A 19,501-nucleotide genomic window follows, 5' to 3' on the forward strand; every position below is an offset into this window, starting at 1 on the left:
AGATGGATAATGACCCAAAACAAACAGAAAAAGCTACCCAAGTCAAGAGTTTCTCCAGGCAAAGAAGTGGGATGTTCTTCAATGGCCAAGTCAGTCACCTGATCTCAGCCCAATAGAGCATGCTTTTCCCTTACTGAAGACAAGACTGAAGGCAGAAAGACCCAGAAACAAGCAGCAGCTGAAGGCAGCTGCAGTAAAGGCCTGGCAAAGCATCTCGAGGGAGGAAACTCAGCATTTGGTCATGTCTATGGGTTCCAGACTTCAGGCAGTCATTGACTGCAAAGGATTTTCATCCAGGTATTAAAGGCGATCCTTAAGTTTGAAATGATGTTAGTCATGGGTGTGTGTGTATGCCACTGGCTGTCCTTCCTGAATGGTTAGTGCCCCACTTTTGTCAAACCCTTTGAATTACAGCTGAAAGTCCTGACTTCACTCCCATCTGGGTGCGTTTCCTTTCAACTTCAATGTGGTGGTGTACGGAGGCCAGCTGCCAAAACAGTTATCCTTGTTCCAATATTTCTGGCCCTGACTGTAGTCTTACTGCCTCTGACAGTGGAGACAGCATAGAGGTGTCAGGACTAGTAGCCATTGATAGCCTTCTCCTCCAGGAATTTGTCTAATCCCTTTTAAAGCCATCCAAATTGGTGGCCATCACTACATCCTATGGTAGAGAATTCCATAGTCTGACTATTCCATATCATGGAAGCATTAGCCTTTACAATAGCATCTTCCCGCAAAATTTGGCCACACAACTTTATTAACTCATCCTGTGTTCTTGCAGATGTGTACTTAAGCACTGTCTGCCCCAGTTTCTCTCTCTCTCTCTCTATTTATTTATTTCTCTGCCTCAACACAAAACTATAAAATCATGTTACCTGTAGTACTGGTCTTACCATGAAGACCAAGGTCATGTGGCCCTGTACCCCTTGTACTACTAGCTGGGGAAATAAAATACAATAAGGAATGCAGGTCCTTTCAAAACAGCAGGGAATGCTAACCAAGGAGAATATTTAGAAAGCCATACATGGCAAAATGCTCTTGGATCATAGTATCAAACTTTCTGTAGGGATCCAGCATTATGTAAACAGTTCAAATTTTAACACATCTGTTAGAAGATTTGCTTTCGATATGTAGTTCCCTGTATCCAGCTTTTCCTGTCATTCAAGTTGTTCACCTGCCTCACTATTTTCAGTTGGGATATTCTTATGCCCTGCCCTGCCTGTACCTGAATATTTGCTGTCACTCTTGAGGCAGAAACATTGGGTGCTACTTGCACAATATCTTATGAAGTAGTATCTTCAGTATGTGTCTGGGGCTCACTAGTTTAAAAATTCATATCAAATTTACTTATGACATAGAAGATTGCAAACACTGGAAGAATGGGATAACAAAAAAATTTGTCGGGGGGAGCAATATCAGCTGGGCACAATCTTTGGAGCCAAACTAGATGTCACATTAGTTGCCTAATTAACAATTGCGTTAATCTTTGTTTTAGGAAATAGCAGCTACTGTCTCCCACCACAATCCAGATAAAAAACAGAGTTGGGGAGTAGAGCAATTTAACCCACTCTTGGAGGCCAGAGTGTTATTTATTTATTTATTTTTTATTAAATTTATTAATCGCTCATCTGGCTGGCCACCCAGCCACTCTGGGTGATGTACAACATTAAAAACAGTTCAAAACAATAAAATTCAACATTAAAAACATCACATTTCTAAAATTACCCTAACCAACCCCAAATGCCTGCCTGATCAACCATGTTTTTAGTGCGTGGCAGAAGCTCATTAAAGAGGGGGCATGGCAGAGTTCCCTAGGGAGAGAGTTCCAAAGAGTGGGGGCTACCACAGAGAAGGCCCTCTCCCTCGTCCTCACCAGCCTAACTGTCCTGGCTGATGGGACAGAGAGAAGGCCATCCGAGGCTGATCTTGTTGAGTGGCCTATCTGGTGTTGCTGGAGGTACTCCTTGAGATAGGCTGGGCTGGAACCGTATAGGGTTTTAAAGGTCAAAAACAACACCTTGAATTTGTCCCGGAAAACAACTGGTAACCAGTGCAGCTCCTTCGGCACTGGAGTGATGTGATCTCGCCAGCGGCTGCCTTTAATCAGGTGAGCCGCCACGTTCTGTACCAGCTGCAGCTTCCGAACCATCTTCAAGGGTTACCCCATGTAGAGCACATTACAGTAGTCTAAATGAGAGGAGACCAGGGCATGTATTACAGATGGGAGCAGATGGCCAGGAAGGAAGGGGCACAGCCGTCATATCAGATGGAGTTGGTGCAGCGCAGTCCAGCTCACAGGTGACACCTGAGCCTCCATGGACAGCTGGGAGTCTAAGATGACCCCCAAGCTGCAGATCTGGTCTTTCAAGGGTAGCCATACCCCATTCAACTCCAGGTCAACATCGCCCAACCTCCTCCTGTCTCCCACCAAATGTACCTCGGTCTTGTCAGGGTTCAGCTTCAGCTTATTTCTCCCCATCCAGCCACTCACCATCTCCAGACATTTGGACAGGGATTCTACGGCCAACCCTGGTGAAGATTTGAATGAGAGGTAGAGCTGCGTGTCATCTGCATACTGATGACACCGCACCCCAAACCTCCTGATGATGGCCCCCAGTGGCTTCACATAGATGTTAAATAGCATGGGGGAGAGGATGGAACCCTGTGGCACCCCACAAGTGAGAGGCCACAGGTCCAAAACCTCCTTTCCCAGTGCTACCCTCTGGAACCTGCCGGAGAGGAAGGACCGGAACCACCGCAATATGGTGTCTCCAATGTCCAACCCCTCCAGGCGGTCCAGGAGGATACCGTGGCCAACAGTATCAAAAGCCGCTGAGAGGTCAAGGAGAACAAGGAAGGAGCATTCGCCCCTATCCAGAGCCCAGAATAAGCCTCTGACCACCTGATAAAGGTCTGCTGGGCAACTCTGTGCAGACATAATGGTGGTGGAGAAATGCATTTTCTTCACCACCCTCTTTGCCATGGAGTAGGCTTTAAAATGAGCTCTAGCCTGTGTTCGATCGGACTCATCCTGAGGTTTCCGCCAACATTGCTCTAGTTGATGTCCCGCTTGTTGTATCATCCACAGTACCCCAGAAAACCAGGAGGCTTGTCTGGCTCCAACTGTGGGAGAGGATGCTCAAGCCACTGATAACATGTGTGTGGCGACTGAGCTTGAATGAAATCTCAGAATATGGTTTTTAACAAGCCTAAGAGTCCTATGGGTGAATATAGGCAGTAATTTTACCAAGTGGTAACTAAACCTGTTGTGTATGTAACCACTTGAAGAATTTAATCATACAACCACAGCCAACGAAGAATCCAAGGAAGTGATGGGAAGTAAGATCTCCTTACTACCCGGCAAGACCACAATAGCGAACAGCCAATCAAGTAGCTCCATGCAGAGTAAACATTCCACTTGGTAGATAATAATCTCTATTCACCCTATGTCAGCCTTATCCTTGGCTCTATTTGGCCATATCCTTGAGAGACTCCCTTACAGGGGCATAAATTAGTTGTTATAAATCTGTGTAGAGCAGGGACTCCCCACCCCCATAGGACATGTAGTAGTAATGGCAAGGAGTATGTAGGTTTCTCCATTTGTTTGCTATGTCTCAGTCCCAGGAGATTAGTCTTTTTTCTAGGAAAGCAGTTTAAATTTAACCACAGTTATTTTAATCTCTTTCTACCTTGAAGAATCCTTACAAAGTAATTTTGTCTGTGACCAATTAAGTTCTCCCAGTGGAAGTTTATGATTACAAAAGAAAGCAACCTGTTTAATGCCTGACAATCCTTAGTTTGCAAACAATAAACTCCAGAGGATAGAGATGTGTTAATACTTTAAACAGATACACATCTCATTTTATTTCAAAAACCCTGTTCTATTAATCCCATGTCTTAAAATGCCTTACTTAGTTCTTCTTCTGTATTTCAGGCATTTGTGTAGCTGTAGTGCATATTATCCTACATATTCAATTTTTGTGTTGTATTCTAAAGTCTAGAACATCCTAAGGTTCTGGAAATGGTTCATAGTAGGGACCCTAGAATCTAAGTCTCAATTATGCGAGATTCCGGATTGTGCAGATATCCCTCTCAAATATGCTCTCAAGTGACACTGCAGATAGGTGGGGACTTGTTTCTATCTCATCGCAAACAAATGTTTTAATCTGAAGTGTTGCTCCAGGCTAACTGCTGTTCACGCTATTGTCTTTCTCAGAAGCTTAATCTTGCTGGTTCCTTATTACTCCTTCAGCTTCTTGCATACTTTACCATCACTAATCCTTAGAGTTCATTCTCTTGTGCACAGATTAGTCCTTGCTGGTGCCTATTTCACAGGAATCTTCTCCTTACTGCTCCTCCAGATTTAGGCCATGGTTCCTGCCAGTAATTGTAGTTTCAGGAGCACCCATCATTTCCTACATTGTTTCCATAGAAACAATCTTTTTTGTCCAGCAACCGCACATTATCCCAGTCTCTTAGCTATTTGGGATAAATGAATCCAAACTGTAACTGAAATCAGCCACAGAACATTGGAAGAAGTTAGATGCAAGATCAGGCTTATTACAGAAATTGGTGCTGTCCTTAAAATAATATCACATGTTTTCAATTAAAGCAGATACAAAAAAAATGAACTACCCACTAGCTTTTTAAATTGTTCTTATTCACACAAAGTTGCCACTAAACATAGAATAAATTTAGAATTGTGCATTACTTCATAAGGATCTCCCATAAAACATAGGGATCATAATAGGAAACAGCCTAAATGAAGTAGTTGTGTGAATCCTTGCATAAGGTCAGAGATATTTTCTATCATGTTTTTTTTTTTAATAGCTGCAGGGCACCGGGTTTATTCTAGATGGGCATGAGCATGCAGCATCAGTTCAATTCTACCTCACAGTGCTCGCAGGGGAAGCAGACTTTGGGGCTGATACCAGGGGTGACCCACGTGACTGACATCTTCTGCACGTTGCATTGCCACAAAAGAGACAGGGCATAAGGGCTATGTAAGCCAGCCCACCCCAACTTCTGCTCACTTGTGATTTGGTCGCCACCCACCGTGGGGTAGGGGAAAGGATCTCCCTTTGGGGCCTGAATGGGTCATGCTACTAGAGACTTGGGAGATGGCTCAGAAGGGCATCCTTCAACATATGAAGGTGTGGCTAAGGGGTGGGGATGGCAGCTTGGCTGTCTCTGCACTTGGGACAGGTCAGTCTTGGCTTTAATAGCTCATCATATTAATACCCATACTGCTCTAACTGTTGCAGATCTTAGTTTGTTGTCAATTCAATGAAGTTGTGGCTCAAGTCTACCCAATCCTTGTATGTTGCCTCTTCATTGCCAGGTGTGGTCGCAATGTGACCAATTCAAGATGTAAGCAATATAAGCAGTATATTTCAAGATGTCATCTAAATCCATTAAATTCGACGCATACATTACCATAGATTTCGAAAGAATATGGGTGCCATTCTTGCAGCCCATTTCAGGCTTTCACAAAAAAAGAGAAATGCAGATATATTGATAAGCCAATGCCTGGACTGTGGGCTTCTCTACATTAAGTAAAAATCCTGCATCCTTACCAGGGCTTTCTTCTTCCAGAGTCTTTCCAGATTTATGATGGGCTCCTTTAGATGGTGAACACATGATTTCGAATGGAAAACTTCCCTTCTCAGCAATGCTCTATATGTTCAATGAAACAGCACCATCTAGTGGCTGAATTATAGTCCTACAACAGTATTACACAGTGCCGATGTGGTTTATTACATTACATTATATTATGTTAAGGTTTATTACAGCTTTTTGAAAGCGGGATAAAGGGGGAGATGTCCTGGAGGTTGATGATGTCGTGTAAAGGACCGCAAACATCTGTGAGTGACCAATCACGAGCGTGCAAGCAATCACTCGTATAGAGAAGCTCTGTATCACTTCAAACTCCAGGTGGAGGCTTATGTAACTCCAATACAAAAATTCTCCTTACCAAAAAACACACATACAAATCCCAGAAAACTGGGCATGTCAGGGAGAGGGATATGCTGAAATCTGTCTCCTTGATGCCTAGCTTGCTATGTCTAGGAACATAGCAAGCTAGGCATCAAGTGCAGCAATGTGGAATCTGGCATGATACAGTCCAGACACAGGCTTACCAATGCATCTGCTATTATTGAGAATAAGGCCTACATCTATATGTGCCTTTTTCAGGATTTGAACAGACATATTGAGACTGGAACTCAGTTTGTTCTCATTCATGGCAGACAGGAATGGAAATGGGGGTAGTACTAACCCCACTGCCTGTAGGTCCCAATGTGAGATGCTAGGGTTCACTGCGTCTTTCTGCACTGGTATAACCTCGGAAATATAGAGACCAAGGTTTGGGCAGCCAAAAGTGGACAGTTTTATTGTCTCCAGATCCATACAAACATACAACTAAAATACTCGAAGCTTCTTCTTTCCAGGGTGTCCTCTAGCCTTCAGTCAAGATCATCTGGAATCCTAGCTTGAATCAAGTAGTGGAATTATTATAAACACTACAGGTTCTCCCATGCTACCTTTTATTTATTTATTTTCAGTAAATTGAAGTGAAACAGTCCTATTCCAATAAAGCTCAAATCTTTCTGCGCTAGAAAATAGGTACAGAGGCTGGGGCATACTACTGCATACCAAGGCAATCCCTGAAGTCCTGTACAAATATCTAAAATCTTGTTGTCTAAAGAACAAGTGGTCTCCCTTCACCACACATATCTTTGCCCAGTATAAGAACTATCCACAGTATAGTGCAGTTCATAAGTGGCAATAAAATGATGTGATTAGGCAGAGAGCTAAATAATCCTTTCTCTCTGGATATCATTATAAACTTCGTAATATAGAGGGAGGAAAGCAATCCAATGCTGTTTCTGTAATACAAATTTCATATCATGAAGCTAAACTAGGATTGAATTGGGGTCTATTTGCACATAATAATGTTTTCCAGTCAGCTAAAAGAGTATCAAAATATTCAAAGCACAAAATATTTAAAAGGAAGAAAAATAACAAACTGAAAAATATCTTGTCTGAAACTTATCCAAACCTACAACTTCCAATTTTAACACTATCCTGATAGTTTTCACCTGAAAAAGTATAGGAAGTAAAGAGAGAGCTAAAGCCAGTAGGACTTTTTACAGTCTCCATACAGTTGAGAGGGCTCTTTACTGTGTTTTTTACACAATACAACAGGAAAAAAGAGTCTGGAATATAGGTTCGTGATCTATTTTTGTAACATGTTATGAAACATGAGCTAACCATAACCAGTCCTCCAGGGACTAAGATTGTAGCAATAAATGTTCATGTTCCAGAACAGATGGCTATGCCACATGAAGAAAGCAAAACCTATCAAGCTCTGTAAAATAAAAGGGAAATTCTTCTCCCACATCCAATTAAGTCTCTTCTAGCATACATGTGGTAACATAGGCATTTTGTGTGAGTACCATGACATCGCTTTCAGTCTCCTCTGTCTCGGCCTAGTTGCTATAAATCAGCCCAGGCTGTGAGTAATGCTGAAGGAGCTAAATGTTCAGAATTTGTGTCTGTCTGTTTTATTAGCTAGCCTAGAGTAAACTGGGGGCTATCGTTCACTGTCAGGTTCAATACCCAATGACCCAATACGTTAAAAATGTGGCAGCCACAAATCGAGGGCATAATGAAGTCTGAGAAGTGGTCCATGCTGATTTATTAGGACATCTGTCTGACTATAGACAATCTAGTGTTGCCCTTGGATAGCATCAGCTATTCCCATGGACTTCCATATATGAGAGACATCCCTCTTTTAAAAAATCTGTAATAAAGCCAAAGGGACTTATAAAAGAGAGAGAGAGAAATTCACAAAATTTTGCTTGGGGTATTTGGATGAAATAGTTAAAAATAAACATTATGTGTTAAAATGGAATGTATTAACTGTGGTATAAATATTAATAGCAAATATATATTATATGTATGTATGTGTGCGGGCGGGCGGGCGCAAGTGTGTGTGTGTGTGAACACCAGAATCCAAACTGGAAGGAATTGCTATTAAAGCTTTAGAGGATGACTGAAATTGTGAACTAAAATATGTTTAAGAGATGCAAATCAACAAACTGAAATACTTGGGGTAGGGAAATGGTCTCCTTTTATTAACCTTATTAATACAATGTATAGTCAAGATATCAATAAGTATAGGACGTTTTATGTGTTGTCTTCCTTTCTGTATATTTCAAAACTATTAATATTTTTTAAATGCAAAGCTTTTATTTTTATTCCCTATTTCTGATCAATAAGGAAACTGAAAAGCATGTACATTCAGTAAAAGTAAAGTTTATTTGCCTACAACTACTCCTGCCTCCCACACTCATCCATTAATGTATATTCATTAACCAACTTGTAAATCAGACAACATGGTCATTCATGTTATCCTTATTCATATGCAAATTGTGTGCCTAGTTCTTCTCTTATGATACTTTCTTTTTTATTATGGTTTTCTGTCATGACCAAGACTTGGTCTCTGATTCAGGCAAAGGGGCCTGTAGTGCTAAGTCAGGAGGACCAGTGGTACAGACCTCAGGGGTTCTGGATCAGGGCTCTGACACTGATCCCAAAGCCAGCAACCAGAAACCCCCAAACCAAAGATGAGCAAGTGCAGTCCCTGAGCTGGGCACTACAGAGGGGCCAACATCCTCATCCCGATGGGCCTTGTGCCTCACCAAGCCCACTCACCACTGCAGGCACTGCAGCCAGTAAGGTAATGGAAAGGCTCAAGGCTAGGTGGCTTCTCCTTTAAGGTTCTCCAGTCTCCAGTAAGAGGGAGGAGCCTGGGAAGGATAGCCAGGAATAACCAGTCACTGGAACATGTCACCTGCTTTTTGGGATTGGTCCAGGGTACTGAATTACCTGTTTCTAATAATCTTTTGTCCTAAATTCCAGTTTTCAGCCTGTGACTGGATATACAGTCTCTGTGCCTGTCAGTCACTTGGTCTTGCTATCAACACTAGACTATCTTTTTCTACAGTGCTCTGTGGGCTCATCAGGACTAGGCAATTTTCCCCAAGCACTGGAGTTTTTCTTGTAAGTGTTGTTAAGACTATCACATATGGGCTGTAGCTTCAATTCAGACATAAATCTCCAAGACAGAAATATAAACTGTATCAAATCCATGCATTTTTTCACTGGATAAACAACAAAGAATGTTATTCTGTCACTGAAGTCGGTGCGAAGGTGCATTGGAATAGTAAATATAAGAAGGCGAAAGCTGCAATTGTATGCTCACCTACCTAACAGTAGCCTCATTGAATACAATGGGACTTCTGAGTAATCATGTATAGGATTGTACTGTAAGGCTGCAATCTTATACAAAGTTTTTGGGATTAAGCCCCACTGAACTCAGTGAACCTTACTTTGGAGTAGACACGCATGAGATTCTACTGAAAATAATATTCTTCTGGTTCAAAATTTACATTTATGCTTTTGAAACTTTTGTCCTTAAAGGGAGAAACAATAAAATGTTGCATGCCCCAGTGATGAACCGTGACTATAATTTTTTTTTTATCAGTCCTGTTGTAAGCTGCTGACTTCAGATAAAGTTACCTGAGGAATTATTTCCACTTCTGTAACTATAAAAAGTTAGAGAAGAGCTACTCTAGAAATATGTAAAGCCAAGCTTGCTGACAGCCCAATCCACTAACCAATCCAAGAAGCTACACAACTTTAATATTAGCTGGTTTTGTCCTCATTTAAATCGATGGGACAAAATATTCTTAAATATGTTTGATAATCATTCATTTATGGATTTCAGCCACAGCCTCTACCAGGTGTTCATACAAATACACACATATGTCATAAAGACATTTTTATGCCCCTAATACTCTAGTTGGTTTTATACACTGATATTTTAAGATGTTAAAATATCTAAAGATAAGTATCTAAAGTTAATGACCAATTGCAAATTGGAAAGTCAAAGTAGGGAGAAAATTGGATACTATTTCTGGATACAAATAGCCTTTTTCCTGCAAAAGCACAGCAGCTACAGAACTTCACAAAACACGGTGTATTAAACATTCCTCTTCTTTTCAGTGTAAAACTTAGAAAACAGGAATTTACAGGGGTAATGTGTATAAACCATTTTGACACATAGTGCTTGCAAGTTCAATTTTTTAAAAATGTAACATTGGGGCTGAGGGGGAGTTAACATTTTGGCCACTGTTCTGTACAATCAGCTTAAACCTTCTCACATTCTACTCCAGTGCTATGTTATGAGTGAATTTACCATCTTTTCCTTTGTGAATGACAGCTCATAGAGAAAGCAAAATAGCACACATAAGAAAGATGGAATATGTATATTAACTTTATATGACATAGCATGAAGCAGTTTAATCAAATTTACTCTGATACAATGTACATGCCTAACTACATTCATAAGGCAACCAGAATTAAATGACTGGTCTCTGCAAAAAAGACAAGAAAAATGGCTATTTCTTTATGGAAAACAGCATCTAAACAAATATATACTAGACATACTTTAAGAGATCACTTATCATAATGTATTCTAAATGGTGATGCAAGTATTGTTTATGAAGCCAAACAAAACTTTCATTCTGAATCCATACATCATTCAGAATGATGTGTGGATTCTGAACCAAAGCAAAATTCTACCGGTGAATTAACTTACAAAATTTTTCCTAATATCACTATATATTCCAGGTGATAACACATTGAAAGCTTTCACTTTGAGAAAAGTGAGCTATGCAACAGGTTACACAGAAAAAGAAGACACTGCAATTAAAAATGACAACCATCATACCAGATGGCTCAAGAGCACAAGCTGATCCTCATCCTATCAATCTAACATAGTATTACAGTATATCATCCAACACTACATAACAAATTATGTACTCAGCAGAGTACGTAGGTAGTATATCAATCAATACTTGCTATTATATTTGAATTTAAGAGCAAAGGCAAGGGGAAGTCATATTGGTTTCTTAGGTTTCTAAGGTTCAACTCTGTACACAGTTATTTCAAAGTAAGTCTCACTGAAATCAGTGGGACTTTCTTCTGAGTAAATATGAGCAGGATCGCCCTGTCTATATGTACTAATGACACTTACCTCCAGACATTCCAGCGTTGCTCTTCCAGCTGAATCAGCAAATGGTCGATGTATTTATTTGAGTCCATATATTCCTGTGAGAAAGAAAACCGATCAGTAAATAAATCTGTGAGTTTCAGAAAGTGTTAACTGACACAAAGTTTTCAATCATTTTAAAACTACTGTTGTCTGTACCCATATTTCCCCCCTGCAGAGTAAATAGCCGCTTTAGGGGCAGGGGCAGGGGGAGTCATATTTAGATTGAGAAAATGGCATGGGTAAAAGATTAAGCTCTCCAAAGCCACTATTCTGATGCACTTGGACTCCTGGGCCTGCTTTATTGCAAAAACAAATCCAGGAAATCCTAGGATATCTCTCTCTTGTCATATATAATTTGAACATGAAAAGGATATTAATTAATTTAAAATAGCCATAAACATGCTCAATGTAAAGAGAGTAAGAGATTACTAATAATTTGTGAGTGGCCATTATCTTGTGATGGTCTAACAAGTGAAACACTTCATGTCACATTTTACCTTAATGTAAAAGAAAAATGTCAATCATAAGTTAATAATAACAATTATTACCCTTATTCTTTTATATAATTATTTTTAAATTGTTGAAAAAGAGAACAATAAATAGTAACATTTTTAAAGAAAGTTCTGCATCTGCGAGTATGTCATCTGATGACAGCATTTATCTGGTGTTTTATGCACTCACCAAAAATACAGAAGTTAATCCCTTTATGAGAATATATTTTTTGTACACATGGGTTGTTTATCAAGCATTATTATTGACTGAGAAGGTGTGTGACTGTGGAACTGTGTATACTATAATGACAGGTCTTTGTTCAGCCATTGCTCCTCATAATTGAAGAGTGCAAAATGGAAGTGCCATGAATAATGCAACATTACCACATCTCTTTTTAACATGAAGATATATGTTACAAGAGAACAGCTATCATATTTCTTGTACAGCGGGTGCATTTTGTTTTCCTAGCATTTTTCAGAAGCTGTTTGGTAACCTCTGCTGTTTTAGAACAGATTCTGAAACAAAAGCAGATGTCTTAATGCCAAGATACCATCAGAAAACACATGCAGGGAAATAGGTCTAGGTATATCTATGTGTTCTTCTTTGGAAGACTTAATTCTACATTAGTAATTTATTGTACTATAAATTATCCTCTGCCTGCTTGAAATTCTTTGATTTTTACTTTGGTTTTGGATAAGAACATAGCATAGATTGAGCCATATGTTCCAAGTCAATAGGAAGAATATGATTAGGAAGATTTCTATCATTAGAAAAATAATGAAAGGCTGTAGCATGTTTTATACCTACTGTACTTATTTTGTTGTCCTGATGAAATTGATATAGCAGGTCTTCTGAAGTTATCTTGATTGTCAACATGACAATTAAAAATTCTCCTCTGGACAGACATTTATTGTCTGTTCCAGGTGTTTAAATTACTTCTGAAAGTCCTAATCATTTTAAGATCGTTCTGTTGCCCTACGAAACAGTGGACAGATGCTGTCCTGCACCACATTCATATACTCTGTTGTTTAATGCAAGCTCCTGATGCAGGATTTTTGTTCTGCTAGTCAATATACAAGCCGACTAAGTGGGTGATGAAATATAACTAAGACCAATAAGACTACGTTTTCAGCAGAGGATTAGATGAATGTACTGAAAATGGATACTAGGGCTTACATCTCATGCTAGGAGTATCTAAAACATCGAATTGCCAGAAAGTGATTTCAGAAGGGAGGTCTGGAGAACAAAATTAGATGTAATGCGGATAGGTTTATACCAAAAAAATGAAGAGGAAAGGGAAGGTACTCTGACCATCAAAGCTCAGGCCCCAAACATCCCAAATTTTTAAAAACTCATGAGAGAGCCTTCCCATCCAGACACATCATAGCTCAGCAATGCCTTTCCTCTAACTAGACGTTAAACACATGAGTAAAATACAATAAAATATAGAACTGTATTCATTGAGAGCTTTCCATCTACCAATCAGGCCATGTATTTGGACCATCAATGGCAGCTCCACACATCAGGGCAGGTGTCATGGTCCCAAACCCTGACCTCTTGTCCTAGGAGTTCCTGACTCTCATTCTCAGAAGAAGAGGCTATGGAGTTAACAGTTAGGGGAGACAACTTGGTAACCAAAAGATGTCATGAAGCCTCAGGACCCATTTCCCCAGGAAGACCCCAAGGACCTGCCTTCTGGATCTAGAAGAGGTTGCATTGTCATCCTCAGATACTGAGGACTTCAGCCATGATGTCACTAGCACACTACAGCCAGTGGCAGCTCATGCCCAGTCTGACTGGTGGGGCAGAAAGTGGGTCAGCAAAGGCGGAGCCAAGGGGTCACCAGAGGTGGGGCCAACATTCTGCGGAGGAGCTTTTATAGATATAAAAGTTGGCCACCCAGCCATCCAGCACAGTGTTTTTTAAATATAAAATCTTAAGCAATTACATTATAAACCAGTTTATGATTTTGTTTCTGATCTGGCAAAAGCAGTATAAGCTAACTCACAAATGAATTGTATACTCCTCCCCTATTTAAACAAGTTTACATACCAGGATTGTGCTATGTTGGGTTGGCTCCTCAAACCAAACAATAGCAAACACACACACACACACACACACACACACACACACTCCTTCTTGTCCACCTTTTTTCCACATTTGATTGGCCCGCTTGGCTCAGCCAATGAACCAGTGAGCAATGCACCCCTGGATGACCACCCGGCCACCCCAAAGACCCCTCCCTTGCAGGAGGAAGGGGTCTTCTCCTATCGGTTAGCTCAGGCCATTTAAAAAACACATAGCAATACTTTTCCCCTGATCAAGGGGAGTGGTCTTAAAAAGGCCCACAAGGAAAAGGCTCTGTGCAGGCACATCAGTGCATGTGCAGTTCTTAAAATGATGCTGCCATGCCAGACCAAGAGTTCATAGCCCTTGTGCAGCAGCACAACAGCAGCAGCAGCAGCACAGCAGCAGCAGCCTTTTACAGGCAGGCATGGGGGTGGAGCAGTACACTCCCCATTTACCAAAATGTGGGAGTGTGCATGGAAACGTAAACTATAATGGGTGATCCCTTGTATAATTATCAGAGTTCCCCTTTATCAGTTATTGATTAAAACACTGGAAAACATATTCCCATTTACATGGGAGTAAGTCCCCCACTGAACTCAGGGGGACGTACTTCGGAGTAGATGTGTATAGGGGTGTGCTGTTAGTCTCTCTGACTTAAATATGTTCTTCTTCAAAAGAGCTTCCCTGTGGGAGTGACAGGAAAAATCCAGCCTGTATAGAACGTTGCTTGACCTGTTTGTTATTCCTCTCCTTCATTTCAGTTTTGTAGTTCTGTCAGTAATTTCATTAGCAACCAGAAGCAAATGACATATTCTAATCCTCTGTCACTGAAAGGCCAATAAAGCTTACGTGCAGCATACATTATGACCTGGAAATTGAATACATTATGATCTTGAATTTAATTTTTCAAACAAACAATACAATTGCGTTAACAAAACATTTTGCAAAGATGTATTAATTGTTCAAAATTACTTAAGCATCAACACACATTTTATATTAAATCTCAGTCGAGGTGATTAAACCTGATTTATTGACTCGTATTCTGAAGCCAATTGTCTTTGTAATCCAATGCAGCAAAGTTTGGCTGTGCATCCTTTTCTACCATCATTCTCTTCAAGCACATTGGTGTGGTTTAATATAGCACAAAGTTGAATATGTTAAATCAGAGCCTGGTTCTTTACATGAGCATCCCTGGTCAACTTAGCTAGTGAGTTATCTCTGGCTGCAGAACAAGGATGGCATTCTGAAATTCAATTGTATCCAGTGGTTGTGTCAGTTTTGAGTGTGGTAGTGATGGTGCTAGACTTGTGTGAAACTTATTCTGCTCAAATTTTAGATGGGCTACTAATTATGAGCTGCCTCTTTGCAATAACAAAGGTTTTTTCCCCCAAGGTGTTCTAAATTGAGCCACAATGTTTTGGCACATGCATGTTCTTACAAATATTATTATTATTATTATTATTATTATTATTATTATTATTAAATTTATTAATCGCCCATCTGGCTGGTCACCCAGCCACTCTGGGCGATGTACAACACACCATAAAACAATTTAAAACAATAAAATTCTACCATAATTTTTTTTTTAAAATACCCTAACCCACCCCAAATGCCTGCCTGAACAACCACGTTTTTAATGCACGACGGAAGCTCATTAAAGAGGGGGCATGACGGAGTTCCCTAGGGAGGGAGTTCCACAGAGTGGGGGCCACCACAGAAAAGGCCCTCTCCCTCGTCCCCACCAGTCTAGCTGTCCTGGCTGATGGGACAGAGAGAAGGCCATCCGAGGCTGATCTTGTTAAGCGGCCTGTCTGGTGTTGCTGGAGGCGCTCCTTAAGATAGGCTGGGCCGGAACCATATAGGGTTTTAAAGGTCAAAACCAACACCTTGAATTTGGCCCAGAAAACAACTGGTAACCAGTGCAACTCCTTCAGCACTGGAGTGATGTGATCTCGCCGGCAGCTGCCTTTAATCAGGCGAGCCGCCGCGTTCTGTACCAGCTGCAGCTTCCGAACCGTCTTCAAGGGTAACCCCACGTAGAGCGCACTACAATAGTCTAAACGAGAGGAGACCAGGGCATGTACTACCGATGGGAGCAGATGGTCGGGAAAGAAGGGGAGCAGCCGCCGTATCAGATGGAGTTGATACAGCGCTGTCCGGCTCACAGCTGACACCTGAGCCTCCATGGACAGCTGGGAGTCCAAAATGACCCCCAGGCTGTGGACCTGGTCTTTCAAGGGTAGCCGTACCCCATTCAACACCAGGTCAACATCCCCCAGCCTCCTCTTGTCTCCCACCAAAAGTACCTCTTGGTACAATGCCTCTTGGGAACTGGAGTGGGGGCATGAGCAGGCAGCACTAAATGTCCTAAGCTTCTGTTTATTTTGTGTAACAAGTCCCAATTTGATGCTGAAATTGGACACTGGAGAAGGCATCAGTACCTTAAAGAAAGTACCTATTCCAGCAGCCCACATTTGCCTCTTCCCCCACCCCAGTCTTCCCCTGTGGAAATGGAGCCTTATTCTGGAAAGCGACCACATGGGTTGCAGGCAGAAACAGGAATTGTGGCCTTGGCAAGTGGGACTTGGATTGGGAAGCCACAGTGCCACCTTTCCCCCAGCATCTGGAATTCTACAACTGGACTAAAATGTAATTATCAGGAAGGATACCTCCAGTACCACAGGCAGTGAGCCTATGTACACCAGTTGCTGGAGAACATGGGTGGGAGGGTGCTGTTGCGCTTGTGTCTTGCTTGTGCATTCTCGGTCAACAGCTGGTTGGCCACCATGTAAACTGGACTAGATGGACCCTTGGTCTGATCCAGCAAGGCTTTTCTTATGTTCTTATGGAAGGACAGTTTCTCATTGAAGCTGACTAAGGGCTTAAAATAATCAAGTTTTGAATAATCAGCATTTAATATGGGCAAGTAGAGACTATGCCATTACTGGATCATTGTTTACAAGAATACAGGTCAAACAAAATTCACTGAATATAAGTAATGTAAGTAACTGATCTCCGCAACGTATGATGTTTGCATGTGACTCACGGTTGTGATGGATCAAAAAGAGGCAGGAGCTGTTAACATGGCATGAGAAGGTATTTATGTGAAGTGCTGGGGAAATCTAGTATTTTGTTTTGATTTTCTGATGCAGTTTCCATGCCGGCATTCAGATAACCAGTGTGATACCAATACAGGGCACTTTATCACAGTGTTTCTGAAAGCACTCTTGATTCCAACAATTTGGTTTCACTTTTATGGTCAAGGGCTTGCAAAAGTTCAAGGGAAATCAATAAATCTTCTGATCTGAGCTAAGGGCAGAATGCAGACCAAATTCCTTGTCCACATGGGCAAAGAAGATGCCTTTTGCCTGATGTAGGTTCTTTCCTATGATAGATCATGACACAATAAATAGCTAGTCTTGAAGTTTCCACAAGATTCCTTGTTGCCTTTTCCCTTTATCCTAATGTCATTTTGCAATATCAGTTGATTAATCTGAAATCTGTGCCAAGGAAAAATGTCTGATAGCATCAAAGTTCAATAATAACTGATTCACAGTGCAGATTTACCTACCTTGCGATAAGCCAATGGTATTCTGAGGCAGGTTCCACTGTCCCTGAATATAGTATTTTGCTTGTAATTTAACCTAAATGTAATACAGGTCTGTGTTCCTATCTTGACCCTGCATGATCTCCTCATGGATGTCATATATGCATCATGTAAATGTGGCCTTTATAAAAGTCAACAAGTCCAGCTGTTGGAACATCAAAAACTTCAAAATGTTTGGATTATTTTTTTGCCTAGTGAGCAAATGAACCAAAATAATTATAGTCTTCCCAAGCCATGCCTCTTCCAGTCACCCACACCCCATGACATCCACCTATTGAGAATCCTTACCATCATTTACCAGTTACCAGTATCAGGCTCCACTTGGACACAAGGAAGACTGACTGGAAATTACTGCAGCAACAAGTGCCTGTCCTCAGGTAGCATCTGCCACCCATCTGGTGGGTGACACTGTTGTCCATGCCTCCACTACAGCCCCACCAGCACCAGAGCTGCTGGCTCCCCATTCTCCTCTCCTCCTGCTTACTGTTCAGCAGCAAAACAAGAATGCACATGCAGAAAAAAGTGAGCCAGTTTAGAACTCTTCCCTGCCGCAAAGAGCAATTTTACCCATCTGAACTGTGTAACCTCTTACCAAGTTACTGCTTGTAACCGGTGACCCAATTATTGTTTGATCTGGGGGCCTCCAACCATCACTAAAAAGAAGAAGAATCTTTGGCTACTTTCCTTCACTCCATCAGTACCATCACTCCTACTATATAAAAGGAATTTGAAAGTTCTCTGAAGCCAACAATTCCCTAATACAGACAGATCTCATTAAATTTTCGTGAAGCAGGCAGCAATCAATTCAGAGTATCCATTTTAAAACTAAGGAAACAGGGTCATATAAATTTTAGGTGGAATGTCATCCATAAACACCATCCACTGACTAGGCTAATGGGAGGGGGAAAGCCCATCAAAATTCCTCACTCAAAGGTCTCCTGTTCAGTTGCCTAGACTCTCCTTATAAAAACATTGCTGACTTAGGAAATCATTCCCCAGAGCTATATACAGTAGCTCCTGTATGTTGTGACCTGTCATGAAGACACAGACATGAAAGATTAGCAACGAGAGGCCAACGGGAGTGCAAAGGCTGGGGCTCCCTTGTCTGCAGACATGCCAACACATTCTTTACCCCTTTAGTAAGACAGCTGAGAGGCATCTTGCTTTCATTGTTTCCTGCCGTCACTTTGTCTTTCTTTTCCAGGTCTGACAGCACACCCAGCTCTAGCCACAAACATTTTTTGCTGCAGGAATGGGACTTGTTAAGGCAGGTTTTAAAGTAACATCTGCTTTGCAGTAGCCAGCAGTGCTCATCTTGTCAATGCACATTTGTTTTCTATAAACTTTGCTCTACAATTAGTCTTGTATTAGTCTTGGTTTATGTGCATGTACAACATGCATATGCAGAAATATACATAAGTATGTATTCATGCACATATATAATGCACACATCACACACCACATCCCTGGATTAGTAAAGCTCAGACAAGTTTGTGTACAGCTTACACTAGCATGGATGTTATCTTATGCACACGAATTTCAGCGGAACTTGTACAAATTTTACACTCAGTCTGGGATCAAGACTAACTCTGGATCCAGCAAACAGTGAATCTGTAATTCCTGGCATTAAACTGCAATCTCTGTGTCAGAAGTCAGTACAAATCTGAATTCCATTTGAAGGTTGAACAAAATTATACATTAATTTCTGTAAGGCTGAATCCAGATTTATTCTGGATCAACTGCAATGGCAGAAGTGGACTTTTCTGGCCCCTTCTTCCAATGGCAGCCCCTCCAGTCTTATGAGAAAGCTACACAAAGAATCAAGAGACTCTGTTGAATGGGGTGAGTTGTGCTGGGAGGGCCAGGGGCTCTCCAAAAATCAGGTGAAAGAACCCCCCATGGAAGGTCCCTCATTCTCATAGAAGGCAGATCCTGAATCCAATCCATATTGTGAAGGTCCATTTCATGCTGTACAATAGGACAAAAAACATGGTACCATGAAACTATATCAGGAAGGATGAGAACAGTAAATTGATTGAAAGCATATGTACACTACAGACTTAAATTGGTTTTACAGTGATTGTCTCCCCTCCTGGAAAGCAAGGGTGGGTAGGTTATTTAACAAAGAAAATTTAACTCTCATCAGCCCCACTAAACTACAGTTTCAGGATTCTTTTCAGGGAACGATGCCAGGTAAACTGATATAACTG

The 19,501-nt window shown here is 41.1% G+C and overlaps 1 protein-coding gene and 1 long non-coding RNA gene across 2 annotated transcripts in view; one reads left to right on the top strand and one right to left on the bottom strand.

Moving 5' to 3' along the window:
• Positions 1–19,501, bottom strand: part of NCKAP5 (NCK associated protein 5) — a 904,891-nt gene that overhangs the window by 589,174 nt on the left and 296,216 nt on the right. The window contains exon 5 of the mRNA XM_084808715.1: positions 11,105–11,178. Within this exon, the coding sequence (XP_084664841.1) occupies positions 11,105–11,178 (74 nt within the window). The remainder of the gene's footprint in view (positions 1–11,104; positions 11,179–19,501) is intronic.
• LOC146358359 (uncharacterized) overlaps positions 1–19,501 on the top strand; it is an 81,631-nt gene that overhangs the window by 24,358 nt on the left and 37,772 nt on the right. The gene's annotated exons all lie outside the window — the stretch shown is intronic.

Source organism: Heloderma suspectum, chromosome 1 (assembly GCF_057233095.1).
Source record: "Heloderma suspectum isolate Gila_16-S chromosome 1, 16-S_ref, whole genome shotgun sequence".
Classification (NCBI taxonomy): Eukaryota; Metazoa; Chordata; class Lepidosauria; order Squamata; family Helodermatidae; genus Heloderma; species Heloderma suspectum.